At 40.7% G+C, this 20,354-nt stretch overlaps 1 protein-coding gene across 1 annotated transcript; it reads left to right on the plus strand.

Annotated features, from left to right (window-relative positions):
• Positions 1–342: 342 nt before the first annotated feature.
• On the plus strand, positions 343–16,477 carry CD86 (CD86 molecule). The gene is given in 9 exon segments (XM_063353576.1): positions 343–506; positions 2,009–2,086; positions 4,273–4,401; positions 4,404–4,429; positions 6,165–6,214; positions 7,692–8,033; positions 11,835–12,158; positions 14,187–14,321; positions 15,107–16,477. Coding segments are annotated over 8 exon segments (1,044 nt in total). The 5' UTR covers positions 343–506; positions 2,009–2,068; the 3' UTR covers positions 15,127–16,477.
• The last annotated feature ends 3,877 nt before the right edge of the window (positions 16,478–20,354 follow it).

Genomic DNA, 20,354 nt, shown 5'->3' on the forward strand with positions numbered 1-20,354 from the left:
CAGTTTTGTCTAATCTCGTTGGAGAAACTTCAGTCCTTGCCAGCAAATCTATTTCCCATTCTATTAATATAAGACCTATTTAAGCAAACAAAAGTGAATGGAATTTGCCAGCCATGAAAACTAAGCCTTATTCAGAAAGAGTTATTTCCTTCAGGCAAAATCCACGCAAAGGTTTTCTTGAAGACCAGAGCTACACGGCAGCTCAGGGACACTGTGAATAACTCTGACTCTTGTGAGAGAATTAAATGTGCTTTTGAAAGAAGGGGAATTTCAACTTAAAAAGAGGAAGCTTCTTTTGGACAGAGAGCACTTGCCCTAAGATTCGCATACGTGTTTGTGATAGGAAAGGGTTGATTTTCTGCGATCTGGGCTTTCTGCGTATGGTGGAGGACAGGCGTGGAGGACAGGCACTGAGGACAGAGGAAAGAATGAACATATCTGTTGTCAAGATCCATACTGGAGGATTTTGCTGCCTCTGAGACAGGAATCCTGGAGAAAGAAATGAGGTATTCCCTAGTATTGTAATAATGTTTTCAACTGAGTGGTTTTGCTTTTTTATTTATCTGATAATGATTTGAGCAGTTACTGAGGCAAGCCATTGTAAATGCTTCTGTAAACAAGTAGGAGCATACATTTGCAAAAATGTAATTGCTATTAGTAAAGTGACTCCACAGCTGCTCTCTATATCATTTGAGTCACAGCTGCTAATTGTAGCAGCTTCACACGCATCCCCTGCTCCCTGGAGCAAGCTGACCAATCTATAACAGAATGAGCATCAGCACAATTATTTCTTGAATTCTTGGAGCAGGACATTTATAATCAGAAACTGGGCAAAAGGACCAAAGTGGATCTGCAGGGCATTTTCCGATTATGCATAAGGGTAGCAGTCTTAATTTACACCAGTAGATAGGAGAATCGGGTCCTTTCTTCCCAGCTACTGTAATTCTGGTGGTTGATGGGAGGTACCCAAAACCAAAAGGCAAAACCTCTTCCTTTAGCTTTGTAAATCAGTTAACGTGCCATGAGAAGCACTGTGAGAAAATCGGTATGTGTCCCCAGAGTGATTTCTGCACTAGAACTGAGAGCGGGAGGGTATGGCTCATTTAACTGCACTTCTGAATATCACATCTTCATTTAATAATTGAAATTAATTTATTGCAAGAACAAGTAGCCTCTGATCAGCGATCCTCCTGTTTAAGAAGCAGTATGGGGTTTGTGTCACATGCCCAGCTGGTCTGGAAAGACACTTATTGAAAATAACGAATGTAATACCTGAGGGCTAAACTTATAATCTATTATACAGCTGCTAATCCTTGTTAGGCGTGTTTGGGTATAGGTTAGGAATCAACTACGGATTCATCCTTTTGTGTACAGTATGTATCTTGCCATCAGTGTAGCCATGCTGCCATTTCCAGGCAAAGTGTCCTGTGCAGAAGTAGGAGGCTCAGAAGAGGGACGACCTCACAGTGGGCATCTGAATTCCCTCTTCTGTGCAATGACTCTTGAGGAAACTCCAACAACTGACTGGCCTGTTAATCAGCAGGCATCTCTAAAAGGTTACCTGTGTGGGAACAGGGGTACGCTCCTTCTCTCTTTCATTGCAAAGTCAACTAGGTTAGTGTGATCTGGTGAGAAGTGAATCTGGCAATTGCTACTTCCCAGCAGACGAGTTTGCTTGACTAACCTTGAGGCAAGAGCAAGAGCTGGGAAAGGAGGACAGGCGTCACCTGATGCGGTACCTGTGATGCAGAAGTGGTTCAACTGACTTGCCAATTCTGTGGCCAGGTGTATCTCAGAGTATGGAAAAATATGTCAACCTGACCTGCCCTTTAGGTGGAACTCAGAATAAACACCGCAGCTAATCCCAATGAATGTCTCATTCTGGTTGATGACGTTCTTCCCCTACGAATTTCCCCCGCAGTTTCAGTTGTGTGGAGTATGTGCTCGTGTCCTGTGATTTGTGCTGTGGGACTGTGTGTGATTAGGCAGTCGCTGTGCTGTCTTTCAGAGATATCCGCCCTGTAGTTGTGGATGAAGAATTCTGCTTGCAGAGGCAGTGGAATGCTCCATGATCTTTGGACCAAAGGTATTATTTAAATAATTGGTGTTGTTTAATTGTTATTAAAAGAGTAGTTTCTGGGTGTTAGAGAAAAGTGATCCTAGAATCATACAGAAAGTCATAGTTCTCCTGAATATCTTAGATATAATAAAAGGATATTACTGAAAGAGGGGATAGTGTGAAGGAATACAAAATGCATTCAGAAATCAAAAATTAGGGAGACAGAGGTTTTTTTTTAATGTAATAACAACATAATTACACAGCAAGCCCAAAATTTTTAAATGTAACTTGAAGCAAAAGATTGTTCTAAATGAATGAGCAATAGAAAAAGTTTAGCAATTGATTAAAATAGTGCCACTTTCTAACTGGAGAAACAGATAGGAAACACAAGTTGCCTGGGTAGTGGTATGGTTTTAAACTGTGTCCCTTGTTGTATGGCTTAGTATTTGGATGGAGGGCATCCTAGAATTCTCTGACCGTGCCACGTTAAGGGAATTTTCTTGTGATTTCCTTTGATACCACTTGTTCAAATCAACCTGTGTTTACAACATGGGAGAAGGCTGGTAAATGCATTTTAGCACAATTACATTTAGAAGTCTCTAGGATAGCTTTCAGGTCAGTGGTGGAAAGTCTTAGTCACAAATGTCCTGTCTCCAGGAGGCTCACAGCATGCTCATGGAGCTACTCACTGTTGCACGGGGTGGAAATTTTTAGAAAAATTCCCTGCACTAGAAAAGTCAGAAGAGTAGGTTACTTGTTCAGTGGCCAGTTTTGTTTTGAATTCATCATGAAACGTGGGGGAGGAGAGTCTTCCCATAGAAGATACGTACCTGATGTAAGAAAACAAATTAATTACATGTAAGAACATGTAAGAAAGGAACATTTTGAAAGGAACTGAAGGGCAGTGAGGGAAATTAGGAGTCAAAGAGAACAGATTTGACAGATTTCAAAAGATAATGATTACAGCTGAAAATGAAAACAGAAAAAAAGACAGCAAATGAAAACCCAGGCAAGCATACCAGATACAAATCTCTTGTTTACTCCAAGACCTTCATGCTTCATTGTGTATATTGGGTTTTCACATGCTGGATTCAAATGCTGGAATTGGAGGAACAACAGACAGAAAGGACAAGCCAATCTCAAAATAAGTTGCATAGGGCTTTCTGGCAGTTACCCTCAAAAGTAAAGGGAGTGAAGTTGTCTCTTTTTCCTGAACATTGATCTTTGAGTTTTTCAGGGAAGAAATCCCGTTGTACTCAGCCAAGTGGGAACTGCCTCATGACTTTTCTTAGACTGGTTTCTGCCAAACCAAAGCAGTCATGATTAGGGACAGTAAAGTGCATGTGCTGATATGGTTTCTTCTCCTTTCAGCGTTTGGACTACAGAAATAGTAAATAAAGCGTTGAGTGTGACTACTGACTGCATACTGACATAATTTCAATTAATATACTTCTCCATTTTTCACCTCTGACATCCACACAGTTGTGAGTCATGGGGACGTCTCCAGGAACGGCTGGCAGAGCCTCAAAAGGCAAGAAAGACATATAGTGCTAGCCTTATTTAGCAAGGGAAAATGGCTACCTCCCCATGGACTGACCTCACATAATTCTGGATGTCAGAGATAATTTTTAAGCCCTGGGTCTTCAAACCACTCCCATCTCATCCGTTATCACTGGCATCATGCCCCTTCCGCAGCTGGATGTAGCCAGCATGTGAACAGAAAAACTGCACGTCCATACACAAATCACAACGCTCTGAGGTGGAGCAGAGTGCTCGTGCACTGGGCCGTGGCCATGAAGAGGGCAGTTTGGTCTGCACCATTTGCCAGCAGCGGGCCATACCCTGAAGCAAAGCCTATCTTTCCTCTCTTACCTAGTCCCCTTTGACTGCTAAACAATTCTGGGACATAACCAGACTTTCAATGGCCTGCAGATACAAAAGAGAATTGAACACAGATTTTGTGTTGAATATGCCAAAGAAATGGTGTAAGTAGCCAACACAGAGACTGTGTAATTCTCCTTCCTCCACTCAGTCTTCTGGACATTGTCTCTGTGGATTTGCATTTGCCGGTTAGAGCCATGTTGTAAAAAAGGGGAAGAGAAGCTGCTTGCAGCACTGAAGTTTTAGTGGCCCGATTCATGATTCAGCAGCTCTCTATAAAGCAGCTCATGTAAGAGAAGCAACTTGTCACGCTCAGTGCCCTCCCTCTGCAGGAAATGTGGGTGTACACCCCTCTGCAGAGTCACAGGATCCTTCTTCACGCAGCCATCGCCAGCAACGTGCCTTCTCCTGGAAGAGAGCTGCCTGGAAACCATGTAGGATCTTTGAGACTTCTGTCCTCACAGCTCCAAATCCAACCCACAAAGAAAGGCAAGCAGTGGTATCTGGTATTTTTGCCTGGGTTTTATTTTTCTCTCACATTCTTATTTTCAGTTCCGGTTTTGGTCTTTGCTGCAATGAGACAGTCAATGCAAAACATGCCTAGCTATAGCAGTACACTCTCTCTGCTTCACTTATGTTTCCAGTTGCTAAATTGTCTTAATTTCTCCTCTTACACACCTGCACTGGAACCAAAAAATAGGGTTATCCTTTTTTTTTTTAACTTAACTGGAAGCAAAAAATTCTTATTCACAGGAGGGAAATATGAAACAGAAGGAGTTTCTGTTGTTTTCAGTGGCTTGGCACAGGCAATTTTCTTTAGGCAATCAGTTGTGTGGTTTAATTCAGTGGGGCCCAGCCTAGGAGGAAAAACCTTTGATAAAAGTTCACTCTCTATTAGGGTGGCTGGAGCAGAAAGACAGTGACTTCTGTCTACAACACTGGATTCTGCACAAGCCCTCCCTCCTCTTCTGCTACAAGAGGTGAATCACAAAGAAAATTATCTATATCCTCTGAGACATTTGGGCTTCTTTCTCCCCTTTCCTAAAAAAAGGCAGGATGAATCTGGTCTGGAAAAAATATCATTCACAGTTCTGTACATTACAATACATACACAAAAAACATGTCAGCAGACTGAGGGGAATTCTGTATTAAACGGAGGAGACTCTTGCTCCCAGAGACCTGGGGTAAAGGTAAAGCCCAAAGTGTACCAGCTTAAAATAAAACATGATAAAAAATGGGAAACCATCAGGAAGCTGTATTACCAGTCAGGACAGCAGACAGCAATCTCACTGGTTTTAAGTAGTATGAGAGCTTTTACATTTGCTCCAGCAAGAGGATTCTTTGGAGCTGTTTAAAGGACAGTGAAGGACCTTGGCAGGGGTGGAGTCTTCTCCCAAATATATGGAAAAGGCATAGGAAAAACATAAAGGCACTGCTAAAATGCAAACCAGCAGTCACAGGCCAGTCAGATGCAGGTGCCATTCTCTCACTGGTGCATGGGAATGACATTTGGCTGTTTACCAGGATTATGGGCCCTTATACCACATGAACCCAAGCAGCCATAGAGAAGTGGTTTGCTTATGAGATGAGTCATAGGGTTTTTTCTTTTTTTTTTTTAAACGCATACCAGTTTTTTTTTTTGGTCACAAATTATGTGTTGTTTAGTCTCAACTCTTTAAACAACATAGGATTTCTCTCAGTTACCTTTTACTGTCTTGAAGGATAGGTTCCTGTTACAAAACTGAAGGTCACACACTTCATCACTTCTGGTACCTGACATCATCATGCCGTCTCCCCCACCTCCTTCTGTGTCACCCTTTCCTCCCCCTCTACTTTCAATTCCCCCATCTTCTTCCCCACACTGTCAGGCTAAGCATGCTCCCCATTCCTCGTTCCTCCGCATCAGGTGTCTTGGCTGCTCGTTCTGTCCATTGCACCCTGGTGGCTCTGTGTTTCTCCTATGGCCTACCCTGTCTGCAGTAATCTTGTGCCATATCACTTTCTCTGTAAACCAGAGATCTGTCGTGGCATGCTTCTTGTTGCTAAAGGCTGCCAAGCACACGGAAGTCCTTGCACCAGTCCACGAGAAAAGGTGAGATTAACTTTTTCAATAGTCTCTCTCTTGCTAAAACTTCTTGTTTTACCACTTCTTTGGGAGTACTGGAGAAGGTACTGGAGTGTTTTCAACCTCTAACATATTTCTTATATTCTTCATTCTTAACAGTGTCATGGAGGTCTGCATATTCTTCCTTTATGCTATGATACTTCTCCCAGGTAAAACGCCTTTTTTAATTGTAAAAACTGTTCTGATTATTTGTGTCCTGCTATGTGATACTTTCTTATCCACTAAGAAGCTCATTCCTTAGTAGTAATTAATCATTTCCATTGCACAATCAAGGTCATATAGCCTATGTGACATGTATTTAAATTGTGTGCAGGGACTCTATAAAATATATAGTGAGTACTTTCTCTCTTCAACTTTATATCTTTACATTAAAGATGTAAAGATGTAAAGATGGTGGTGGATTCACCATCCCTGGAGGTGTTTAAAAAAAGGGTAGATGGGGCACTTAGGGACATGGTTTAGAAGTGGCTCTTGTCAGGGTAGGCTAAAGGTTGGACTCGATGATCTTAAAGGTCCCTTCCAACCTCAACAATTCTATGATTCTACGATTCTATGATTACACTTACTTTATGTTGCTCTTAAATTTTCAATTTAAATCTATCTTTAAAATGTGTGTATATCATCTCTGTATATCATAGAGGAGAGCAGTATTAAACTGAAAACTGACTGTTTGATATGGGACAACTGCAGTTTTAGGAAGCCACGGAGATCATTTTGCAATCTGGTGCTCTGAAGAATCAGTCAAAACTTTGTACCAGGAGAGAGACTGTAAATCTTCTCCTCCTTTTGAACACAGCAGAGGTGTTTGTATCTTCTGGGACAGAGGACTGCATTTCTCATTCCAAGAAAAGCCTGTCCTCCCAGCCCATCGCCACCCATAATGATGCATACATGCACTGATGAAGGTGGGAGAAAAATCATCCCTTGTGTTGTACAGTTCACGCTTTCTTTGCATGAAGGCATAATTGTGTTTATTGACTATTTCTGTTAACAAGATCAGCAACAGAACAGTTAAATCTGACATTTAATCTGTCATTAAACTCTAGATTAATTACAGAACAGTTAAATCTGACATTTAATTTGTCATTAAACTTTAAATTAATTCTTCAGTGAGACTGAAAGTGTTCACCTGTTTCTGACCTTGTGGTCATATATTCCCGAGACACCAACATTTACCACGCAGTACGCACTTTACATTTTCTTCAAAACTGCAATGCTGTGTTATTTTATTAGGAGAATGAACTCAACTTTTTTAAAAGAAATTGTGCAACTATCCCCTTTGTGGCAGAATCTCATTACATTCAGGATACTACATACAAGAATGGTTTGGGCCTTTTGCCTGTATATAGGTTTTCTAATACATAGATGCTCGCAACCTCTGTGTGGTAGGCCTTACTTGGAAAGTAAAATATAGGAAGAAAAATAAGAAACAGTTTTATGACCTGAACTCCACATGACTAAGTGAGTCAGTTTGAAGAACTATGTGTCCTGTCATACCTAGTGGGAGAATTTGTGTCTAAATGCTGGCATTTTTATTGCTGCCGTCGTTATGTTGCCTCTGTGAGTGCAAATACTTGGTGTTCTTTTGTAGCTGATAGAAATCTTAATTTCTTCTCTCTGTCTAAGGTATTGCTGCCAGTGTGCATCAGATGAAGTCATTTCTCAATCACACTGCATACCTATCCTGCTTTTTTCCAAACTCTCAGAAAACTGACATAAAGGATTTAAGGGTTTTTTGGCAAAAAGGCACTGATGAAGTGGTGCATGAAGTATACCATGGCCAAGAAAAACATGATAACCTTAGTCCTAAGTATATAAATCGCACCAAGATGGATATGGACAAATGGACCTTGCAATTGTTAAATGCAGGAATTGTGGATGAGGGACAGTACACATGTATTATACAGCACAGAGTTAAAGGATCTCCAAAGGTCATACACAGATCTGAGTGCTTACTGCACATCATTGGTAAGTAATCTCTTCTAATTGTTATCTGTCCTGGGTTTTTTGGGGGCGTTCTCTGTCCCTTTGTTCAGTCCAGAAATGTGTGGTACTGCCCCCAAGCCACTGAAGACGTACCTGCACTGGAGCAGAATTTCTAAAGATGGATAAGAGTATTCTCAATAGAAAAATCCTCAGCTCTGAATGAAAAGTGCTCAGGTGGAAGCAGTCAGAAAAAGTAGAAAGTGAGGCAATAATTTGCTCGACATTGTATCATTCCTGATTCCCACCCTGTCACACTTCATCGTGAAAACCGTTCTGTCTCCTTCCTCTTGCCTCCTGAAAGTTTTATGGCTTTTAGCGCTCTGGCAAACACACGTCTTCATTTGCATCTGATGCACTACCTTCTATTAAAAGTAGCAGTAGTTATCATCGTTGGTGGTAAATTACAATTGAAACATAACAAGATTTCTGCAAACACGCAGCTATTTTATGATCATATAAATCGTAGGGAAAATAAAGAAAAGAACAGCTCCTGTGTGGAGGAGTAGAAATTCATATGTTCAGTTAAAGGAAGACTGAAAATATCTTTGAAGAAAAAATGCATGCGTTGATGAGATTCAACCTGATTTCTTGCATGGGAATGGAAGTGAGGAGGTAATCTTTTCCTAATGTTTTCTAATATTTTTAGTAATTCCTAATATATTTTCCAAATGTTTTTCTATTTTAAACTGTTCTGTTAGTAACCCTTATCTGTACGCCTGCGTTCTCTCTTTCACTATGATAGTGCTAGTCATTAATAATAACAGCTTCTCACTTCCACTGGTGTTTTCAGTCTTCAGCATACTGCTTCAAAAGAGAACAAGCCACGTGTAACAGGAGTCAAAAATGCAGTACCAGGACATCTGAGCCTGTTTAGCTTTGTGCTACCAGCAAGTGTTACCTCGATCCAGATAGAAAACCTCGATTGTTAATTTTGATTCTCCAAGAATCTACTTGACAAGTATTTTCAGCAAAGCTTTAGAACTCAGAAACTCATAATGTGCACTCAGTATCAAGGCCTGCAATTTAAGAGATGCTTAGCATCGACACTTCAGCTAGTTCAAGCAGTTAAATCAGTTATCGGCTTAGCCAACATCTCAGCAACATGTTATAGAAGTCTCATACTTAGGCACTAAAACTCTCCCATACCTTCTAAGTTTTAACTGTTTTAAACTATTTGCTGCTGTATTCCTTCCAAATGACTCTCTGTTCAATAAGCTCCCAAAGGAAAGTGCAGTATGAAATCATATTTTTAAAAAAACTTTAAAATAATTAGAAGAAAAATACAAACGTTGAAATGTCCTTGTGCTTACCTACTGTTTCTTAATTAGAATCTCATATCATATGTGGAGGGTTTTTTGTGGTATGGTGCGTCACACTTAAAAGTGGACATAAGAAAGATTGAATGCTGTACAAGAATGACAAGGCAGTCATACAAAGCTATCTAGATCACTTGGCGTCCAGCCTGTTCAGAAATACTGAAGTACCTTCTAATACAGTTTACATGTGTTATTTATATGTATTACATTACGAAAAAATATAGATAGAAATATTTATATTTCATGTATTGTGTACAACCGGGATGATTTATATTAAGAACAATGAACACAGCTCATTCTCCAGAAAGAATGGAGGGTTTCACATTGGAAAACTTTGGCTCTTGTTTTAAGAATAAGGTAGGGATTGTGATGACACGCAGCTTAACTGGAGATTCTGCTGCTGTAGCACAGATTTAGTGCTTCCTTTGGATGGATCAATAAGGGAAGTAAGTGAGACTAGGAAAGCTATTTCAAAATACATGCTATTCAGAGAGTTGGGAGTGAAACTGGTATCAGAATAGAGATTTAACAATTTGTGTCCTCATTTTAAAGGGGATGTTGAAAAACTTTAAAGTGTGAAGAAAAGCCCCACTAGAGTTATCTGAAGGCTGGAAAAATACAGGCCACCTGGAGACATTGAAAGATCAATCTGATTACCTTATAAGAAGACCAAGAAGAGTCTTGTTTTCAGTGTGTGAACCTAAAATACACATAAAATACTGGATATTAAAAAAAAAAAAGCTAATTATTTCATTGAAAATATAAAAACAGTCAGTGGCTGGAAACAAGTGAGAAGTAAGGCACATCATTGTCACTTTAGAAAACATAACAAAACCAGGTAAGGTGATTAAGCCATCGAGAAAAATATCAAGGGCTTGATAGATCTGCTGCCTCTTGAGGTGTTTAAATCTAGTCTCATAGCCTTTTTGGAAGACAGGTTATCTTTAAATAGAAAAGACTTCCCGAAACAAGTTTTTCTGTTAACAATCCAAATCTCACATATACGTAGCCCACACCCTGCATGCAACCAACATCACTTTGCAGTAAATTGAGGTTCCAGAAGCCATAAAAACAGAAGTGCTTCGATCAGGGTATATTCCACTATTTCCACTTGTTTACTGTCAGAGATTGAAACTCTTAAATCACTTGATGATTTGGCAAGTTTCACAGCCATGGATTACATTCCTGCCCTCCCTATAAAATGCCAAGGAGAGAAAAAATACTCCAGACCAGAAACTGGAGTGAGCAGTCAGCTAAGCAAGTCAGACCTTGAGGAGAAAGAGGAAGCTTAAGCTTTCCTGAGGGAAAACTTAACTAAATTTTGGGGTGTAAAAAAGGTGGGGCTTTTCCATTTTGAATTCACAGCCAAGGACTCTCTCGGGGATTTCGGTGACTAAGTTAAATCCTTCTCTCTGTGTGTTGGCATACAGCAAATAAAAGCAACATCATATTTCTTCATCCATCCACTTTAAGAATTCACTGGAGCAAGGATTAGAGCCTGGATCCAGCACATCAAGTGTGTGTGCAGAAGAGTCAGATGGTCTTAGGCTCATATTTTTCCAAGAATCCTTTTCTCCTTCTCCAAATATTTTTCCATATAGTCTTTAGTCCTGTCCGCACTGAAATAATGAATTATTTTCAATGAAGTCTTGAGTCTGTTTCTTGGGTTTTGTTGCTCTTTTTTTTCAAGCAAATCCTGGTTGATAATATTTTGGAGATTGTTTAATAGTGAGTATTTGTTAAAAGCTTCCATTTATCGTTCATATTTTATGTTTAAATAATTCTTTACAATCCTGTTTCACTGTTTATTGCCTTTGAAATTTGACTTTTTGAAGCAACAGTTATGTTTTTCATTGAATGGGATGAGTATCCAATGACACAAAGTAAAAGAACTTGTACTTCCACATAAAAAGCCGAGCTAAGGGAAGCCTACTATCAAGCTGAGTGAATTACTTTATATGCTGCAAAATGATTACTCATAATATTGACAGACACCAAGGATATTTCTACCTATGACAGCACTGGACCTCCAGCGTACCCAATCTGAAGTCCCTCAGATTTCTTTCTCTACATTTCGCCGTTAGAAGTTTGTGGTTTTCCCCTTACCTAATCAGGAGGTCCAGAGTAGGTAGCACTATGTCCCATTCCCATTTTGTGTGTAAGCAATGACCTGCAAGCAGGCCAGGTTTGATTCTTCTGAGGTGTCAATGGATCTAAAAGAGGTGGGAGTGACAGAGGCCCATTGTCTGGCTGATCAGACTTATGTCCTTGAAACACCCTGAGGACAAGGAGCAGCAAGTCTGCATGTACATCAAAAACGTTAACAAACCCTTCTTGGGATTATCATTGTTTTCCTGGGAAAATTGTTTAGACTTGCTTCTGCCTGAAAAATCACAAATAATTGGCAGGAACTGTCACGAGACGTGGTATGTCTGACTCATGATGCTTTCTCTTTGGTCTGTTTCAGCCAACTATAGTCAACCGGAGATAGCATTGCTGCACACTGAGGAACGAATGGCTGCACGATGGCCCAACAAATACTTGAATCTTTCCTGTTCTTCCAGCGGAGGTTATCCAGAGCCCAAGCAGATGACTTGGCTAATTTCACATGAAAACACAACACATGAGCTTACAGGTCACACAGATGTCTCACAGGATGCTGTAACGAAGCTATACAATGTTACTAGCAAACTGAACATCCCAGTTCCTACAAACACCCTCACTAATATTAGCTGCTTGCTTCACCTTGGAGAGCAGCTGGGGAGCCTTGTCTCAGTGCCACTAGGCATAGGTGAGTCTCCATTTGCCTGTTCTGATTTTTGCATGGGTAGGAGCAAGGCACATGACGGTACAGCTGATCACAGATAGCAGCACAGAAGGCAGGGTATGTTCTCCATCCTGTTCACCAACAGCCACGGACACAAAATTCCCTCTCCCTTCTAAAGGGGAAGCCTTATTACAGCAAGGAGAGGGAACAGAGAAGGACAGCTACTGCTATGCAATCTAGAACACAGCGCTGTTCATCCCCTCCCTAGATGCTGCTGCAGTAGCAACAAAGCAACCTGGATGTCTGGATTAGGTGGCAACCAGTCTCTGGAGGTGACATTTAGCTGACATTAAGAGAGGTTGCCACTTCACAGAATCTGTTCCAACTGCTGAGCTTGGAAGAGGCATCTGGAGATCATCTAGTCCAACCACTCTGCTCAAAGCAGGGTCAACAGGTAGCGCAGGGCCTTACGCAGTTGAGTTTTAAATATGTCCCTGGATGGAGACTCCCCAACCTCCCTCAGCAAACTGTTCCAGTGTTTGACCACCCTGACAGTAAAAAAGTTTTTTTCTGATGTTTAGGTGCTTGAGCTGCTATTCTTAATCATTGCCTAGAGAGGGGCAGAAGGGTAAACAGAGGAGGCCCTTGGACCAGATTTGGCTGACAAACTGCCAGATAGACTGTGCTGAGTTTAAGTGTAAAGGCCATGAAACTTTGATTAGTCTTAGAAGCATTCCTGGTGGTTTTTGTAACATTTGGCAGAATGAAGTGCACATTCCAAAATGATTATTTGGGGATTTTTTTTTCTCTGGGATTGTGTCTCTTTTCAGACACCTCTTGCAAGAAGCAGCTGGGGACTCGAGTTCTAATAAGACCTTACTGCTGGATTATCTCAGGGTTCCACATGACTGATCCTTTCTTTAAACTAAAACCGTATTTTATTTATCTCCTGGGACAGCAAAACATCTTTTGACATATTTTTGTTCTTAAAATTTGGCACAAACGCATCAAAATAAAGACAATTCCCACACGGCTTGCACATGTCTCCTTTAGACAACGTTGAAGCTGTGCTTGAATCGACAGGAACAGGGAACCAAGAAGGAATAGTAGCATCACAGGAAAGCCTACCAGGGTAGTACACGCATGCACCTTACTACTGCAGATGTAAAAGAAGCTTGCCCCTCATTTTGAAAAAAGTTCCCCAGTGCAGTTTTCTTCATATAAATTTAGCTAAAGGGTTAAGTCTTCAATGCTAGATATGGGAAACTGCCTCTGATGTCCTTACATTCTAGGATTTTTAAATACTATTAAAATACATACAGAAGTTTGTCAGGTTTGCACAGCTCTGCATATCGCTCTTGAGTGTTAGCATGGCTATATTAGCCATATTAGCTATAGTGCTGCATCCTCCTCTTCCCTATTCAATTCTTCTTCTCTCCTGTCTCGCTTCATGAAAATAGACACCTGAAAAGCAGCGATGGTGGGTAAGAAACTAGGAACTCCACATAAACAAAAGCTTTGTCTGGCAGTAACTGAAGCTCTATCAGTTGCTAATCCTAGCAACCAAACCCTCAAAAGCACAATAAACAGAATAGAGGGAAACTCCTTTGCATTCCCTGCTACTTTCACATCCCTTATGGCATTTCATTAGGCTTTGACCATCACTTCCAACAGATACCAAGTAGTAACATATCCCAGGTTCTTCAAACTTGCACAGTAGCAAAGAGTAGCAGTAGGCAGTAGCAGCCTCATAGACTCTTGTATTAATCAAGTTGCTGATCTCTTACATGTTACCCGAACTTCAGAAAGAGTACTTTGCCTTACTGTTGTTGAAGTGGCCATCAAGATTCGGTAGTTGCTCCAGGTATTGGAAATGGAAATAAAGCAACGTGGATAGTGATTTATTGACCCTATTAAAGCACTGTAAAAGCAAAGGATGCTGAGGACATTTCCCTAAACTTCTAATTCACATAACTTTGGGATAGATTGTTTAAGCTAATCGTCACCAAATTAAATCTTTGCTGTGTGTATCTCCTCTGTTTTCTTATGCAGAGATACAGGGGGAAGAAATGGAGCAAGTGAAGATAAATGTCTTTGGCCCACTTATAGCTGTGATAATACTGATCACACTTCTTCTGGGGTTTGTGATACTGAAGAAGAACAGAAATAGCTTATCTACCAACCAGAGTAAGTTATTACTTCTCATTCAGTTCTACTGTTCCTGAAGTCTCCAGGTTTCACTCTTTATAATCATCCCTTTAACTACATTCAAGCCGCTGACAGAAAGTTAGGTTTCATGCTGGACTTAAGCTAAACTTCCTTGGACAGTTTAGTTCCTGCAACAACGTAGTCCATCCATCAGTAAGACAAAACCTCTTTCTCCTGTCTTGGCCTGGGATCCACTTCTCCCTCTTCTTTGTGCTCTGAGAGACTGCCATGGCACCAGCTTACCACTTTTTCCTGCAATATCATCTTTTTTTTAATGTTTTATTGGTAGCTTTGTCTCCTAAGATCATTGAAGTGTATAAACCTTTCTTGTCAATCACCATTTATAAGAAAGGTGGAGCTGGGGGAAGGATGAGATGAAGCTTCTGTCAAGTGCGAGTATCTCTGTCATCACAGAGCTGAAGGATCCAAGGCTGCCCAACCCTGGACTGGAAGAATCATCTTGTACTAGGAACATAATTCAATCTTTGCATTGCATTTCTCTATTTTGTTCCAAGACTAGGTCTCAGCAGTCCAGGTTTTATTCTGTATTGAAAGGATCCTCACGCTGACATGAGAGTCTGTCTTCCCTTGTAGCAGGAAGGAAATGTATTCTTCACAGACAGTCCTGTTTCCTCCCACAGCCAAGGGTCTTGAGCCCCACCTCATTCTCTCTCCAAACCCTAAGATAACCGGACATTTACTATGAACTCATTTACAGCTTCTATTTATTATGTTTCTGTAAATCACGTATTCATCTGTTTTAGGTGTCAGTCTAGCGGTCTAGAAGCTATTGAGCTTGAAACCGAGGCCATCAGCCAGACTGCTGAATGGGAACCATCTCTGCACATAGCAAGGCGCAAGGTCCCATATTGTTAAATGTTCTGCCAGACAAGGATCCTTCACAAATACCCTACAGAACAACGTGCAACATTTCTGTCTGATGGCTGAAAGTGTCCAGTGTTCTCTGGTTTTATTTTTGCTCCAGAATGGTACTAAATATGATGCTCTGCCTGTCTGCATTACTATCTTTTTTGCTGTATCTTTCATTAGACACTGTGACATTGTAAAGCCCTGAGAGTCAATGAAGAAAGCAGAGCTGTATGGGTTACAGAAGGGAATGTCTCAGAAATGGAAAGAGTTAGGCCACAATCTGTTAATCATAACTGTCACTGGAAACATGATCAGAGGCAGGCCATTAATCATGAGCCATAAACGCTTTTGCCAGAGCCAGTGTGGCTTTGTACCAGTAACTTTCTTGTAAAGCTCCACAGCAGAAAGATGAACTTCAGGGCACTTCCCCACATTCTGAGAAAAGTCACGCAATTCCTATCAGGCATTTGAAACTAGAAGGGAGGACTTGCTTTAAACATAATTTCTGGTTATCTTTTTTTTTCACTACCATCCAAGCTTAATATGCCCAGACAGTTAGTACCTCCACACTTTGTTCCTCTGTATTCTGACCAGATGGTGTACTAGTTGTTCAGGTGGATGCAGGGATAGAAAATTAAAAAGTATGAGATATCACTAATATGTGTATTAATCTAAATATACAAAATTAAGCTAAGCAGATAATGAAAAAATATTATAGAAGTAAGTCATGTTTTAATTTTGTTGACTGTGTTCTCCCTTTCTTAATTTTGCTTCAGACCTTGAAGATAGAGCAATCTGTATGCTATGGTATGCTCAGCTATAGGAAGTTTTACCTTTCAGAAAAGATTCTCCATGTCACTCAAAATGTGCCAGTTCTCCAATCTTGAATGATCTCTGCACTTTATATTCTTCAACAGCATTGACATCTTACAGGAGGAAGAATGTGTCAGAATTGAGACAAAATTCTTCTGAGGTCTTGATTGTATTTGTAGGTCTGACATTTTCAGCAAGAGCAGGGACATTAGCATCACATTCTCAAGACAAATTTCAGCTCCGAGTTGCAGTCTGGGGACATAAATTCTCTACAGTTTCTTCTGGGTACAAATATTCTTTTCTGTTAAATGATGTTGTGAGTTGCTAGATTCCACCACATTTTTTACTCCCATTTTCAAGCACGTGAGAGAATGTGCATGTCCTTTTGAGTTAGCTAAACAATTTGGGAGTCAGTTTATTAAGCTATTACACTAACATTCCAAATATTTTCATTCAGATTAGTATCATTCAAATTTTCTTAAAAGTTAAAGGTTTTATTTTTATGTAAAAGTTTATATTTGCAGGTAAACTTATTTAATGACTTATTAAAATATACATCTTTTTCTGTGTTGCTGTTTCATTCTTCTGCCATTAAAGCAGTATATTGGGGAATACCCACATTTGGTGTTCTCAGGGAGCAAACACTCCCAGAATTATTTCTTGGAAGGAAATGCATAAAAAAGGTATTGCTGCAATGACCAAGAATGGCACAACTGAAGGTTTCAAATGTTCATTCATGGAGTTGGATATACGTGCACAACTTTGTGTATGCATACCTCCTTGATTCATGCATGTACACATACACTCTTGAACTCCCAGTCTCAGAATTCTCTTACTAATCCCTAAATCCTGATGTGACACTTAGCTGGTCAGCTTTATGCACTGAGGAAAAAACCCACCACCAGCCTTTCATGTTTGTCCATAGGAGAAAAACAATAACCAGTTCCTCCACAATGGATAAGGTATCTGGAAATCTGCTAGGATTCAAGACTCCTTCTCTAGCACATTCACTTAGCACCAAAAAAAGTATTCCTAGCACTTGGAAATTCAACAGTTTTTGCAACATGTCTTAGGACTTCTGAGGAGGCTTTTCACCCCAATACACTGTCTACTATCCCTATCAGCAGCTGTAACTAGTGGAAAAAGTCACACGGTGGGTTAGGTTTATCTTTCCACAACTCACTCCCATCCTTAATTTGTTCCTAGTTAGTCAAGTTGTCTGTTTTCACCCCTTGACATCCCTCTACTTTAGGCTGCCAACCTCCTTCTATTAGCCAATCAATTTCTCTACCTCCTCTTTTCTTGCTCTTAAAATCAACTCTAATTCCCTCCTGCATCTAAAGACAGTTAAGGGGAAAAAAGCAGATGGGCTTCAGGGAAAATATTAGTTTGTTTCTATCTGTTCAAATGCATTAATTCTCTGCATTAGCAGATGTAACAAGCACAGTAGCAAGGCACAAGAAAAAAGTATCTGGCATTTTTGTCCTCCATATGAATACATTCCGATTTCCAGGCTATCACCTCACCTAGTTTGTAGCTTTTTCTTTGACAGCACACTTTCAGCCATTTAGTGACTCTATAAACATGGCAAGCAAACAAATGAGCATACACGCGCTACATACCACAGCATGCAACAGCTTCACTTAAAAACACCATTCTTTTCTTTTTTAGGTGTAACGTTATGAATTTCAGAAAATGCTAACAAAGAAATGGAAATAGTGTGTTAAACCAGTATCCAATGCCCAAAGGTAAAATCCTGTCATCAGACTTACAGTTGTGTTTGATAGATTGTTTCAGGTTCACTGATTAACCAGCACTGAATCACAGAATAGTTGAGGCTGGAATGGACCTAAGGAGATTGTCTGGTTCAACCCTCCCTGCTCAAGCAGGGCTGCCTGGAGCAAGTTGCCCAGGTCCACGTACAGACAATTTCTGAATATCTCCAAGGAGGGAGACTCTACAATCTATCTGAGCAACCTGCTCTAGGGCCTGGTCACCCTTCATGGTAAAAAAAGGTTTCCTTGCATTCAGACGGAGCCTCCTGGGTTTCAGTTCATGCCCATTGCCTCTGGTCCTGTCACTGGGCACCACTGAAAAGAGCCTGACTCAGTCTTTTTTGCACCCTCTCTTCAGGCATTTATACACGCTGATGAGATCTCCCTGAGCCTTCTCTTCTCCAGGCTGAACAGTCCCAGCTCACTCAGCCTTTCCTCACATGAGAGATGCGCCAGTCACTTACTCATCTTTGTGGTCCTTTGCTGAACTCTCTCCAGTACGTTGACAACTCTCTTGTACTGGGGAACCCAGAACTGGACACAGGACTCCAGGTGTGGCCTCACCAGTGCTGAGTAGACGGGAAGGATCACCTCCCTCAGTCTGCTGGCAATGCTTTCCCAGATACTGTTGGCTGCCTTTGCCACGAGGGCGCACTGCTGCCTCATCTTCAACTTGTCCACTAGGCCATCCATGTCCTTTTCTGCAAAGCTGTTTTCCAGACGGTTTGCCCCAGACTGTACTGGTGCCTGGCGTCATTCCTCCCAAGGTGCAGGACTTTGAATTTCTCTTTGTTGAGATTCCTCTCTGCCCATTTCTCCAGCCTCTCGAGATCCCTCTGGATGGCAGCACAACACTCTGGTGTGCCATTCCTCCCAGTTTTTTACCATCTTTAAACTTGCTGAGGGTACACCTCCTCCCATCATCCAGGTCATCAGTGAAGTGGAAAGCCAGTTAATTTTACAGCGGATTTCTTAATGTCAGCCAGTGCTACTGCAACAAGCAATACTTTCTTATGGTTAACAGGTGAGGGGAGAGTGAAGTGTTGCATTTCCAGAATATTCCACAGTCACTTTTGAGGGGATTGTCATTCATAAACCATCTTATGGCAAACATCCCTTAGTGGACCTTTTTCCACTTCTGCTGAGTTATTAGCTACTAGAGTTACATTTGGTCATAGAAATATGGCAATTCTGTTAAAGAAATCTAGTTCTTGTATGTATTACCTGTAAGTTTTGGTTTCAAATTCTCTTTCTCCTTCCTTTCCAAACTCAGAAGGAAAAAAGCAAAAAAAAATTTGCATATGAAATATTTATCTACACTGGAATACTGGGCTGTCATAATTCATAACTGGTCTCTCTTTGCTTTCCCATCTTCTGCATTGGGAGGGCTGAAATGGTGGGGCAGGGAAGGGTTTAAGGAAGACATGTTTCCTGATCTCAGGATGGGCTACCAGAAGGTTCTCAAGACAATTAGGCAGGAAAACTGACTAAAGAAGAGAAGGAGCGGGGAGATGGATGAGCGCTGAGAAAGTGTAAGGAAAAGAGTGACACACTGGGCTGGCTTGCAACAAGAAGTGCACAAGCATCAAGTGCAGAGCCTAGGCACAAGCCTCTGCTTCACAGACCCCAGGAATTAAAAGGTTCTGGCAGCTGTCTGTTGCCTTCTGGGGAAGGCTACTCTACAGCCAGCAGCAGTGCCACTAGCAAGGAGAGCTTCTGCACAGAAGTCCTGAAATGCAGAATATTCTCTCAGTCTTTGACTTGCTATACCTCCTTACATACTTGAGAATTTTATGGCAGATATGCAAGATCAAATTTTTCTGCACTTGATATGTGCTCGCTGCTAAGACCTGCACACCTTTTGTCCACTGCTTTTGTTAATACAGTTCTTTAAAAAAAAGCTCATGAGAACCATAAAAATTATGTCTAGCAACCCGTTCCTAATAAGCAGTGCTTATTATTTCAGAAGAACAAAGACCTAGGAAAAAAATGGAAAGATGAGAGATCAGCTCATATTGCATACATGCACAGCCGATAAACCGTGTATATTGCCCACCCTCTTCTAAAACATGCAAGTTAAATCAAAAGCATAACTAGTTTGTTTCAGAATAATTATCTAAAGCTATCCTCATCCTAGTTCTATTGTTATTAGCAACAGAAACTGCTCCCTTTTCAGAGTGTTCAAAACTGAGAAACCCTCTACCACCTCAACAACTTTCTTTTACACACTTTTTCATCTCTGTCCTCCCTCTCTCCTACAAATATTACAGAATCCGCAATCTCAGACAGACTTTTCTCAAGGCACTCAAGATACACCATGAAAACAGCTTTCACTTGCTTTTCAGTTTGCCAGAACTACAGGCTGTTTCACAGCTGAGAGGGCTAATGCAATCCCTGCAGGTAAGAAAACAGGACTAAAACACAGATGCAGAGGAGAGACTTTACTTCTCCACCTTGCACTGTTAAATGCACTACCATAAGTTATATTTCAAAAACATGATAAAATATTAGAAATAGAAAAGAAGTGATTAAAAGTGACTAAGGCTCTAGAAAG

This window comes from Chroicocephalus ridibundus, chromosome 1 (assembly GCF_963924245.1).
Source record: "Chroicocephalus ridibundus chromosome 1, bChrRid1.1, whole genome shotgun sequence".
In the NCBI taxonomy this organism is placed as follows: Eukaryota; Metazoa; Chordata; class Aves; order Charadriiformes; family Laridae; genus Chroicocephalus; species Chroicocephalus ridibundus.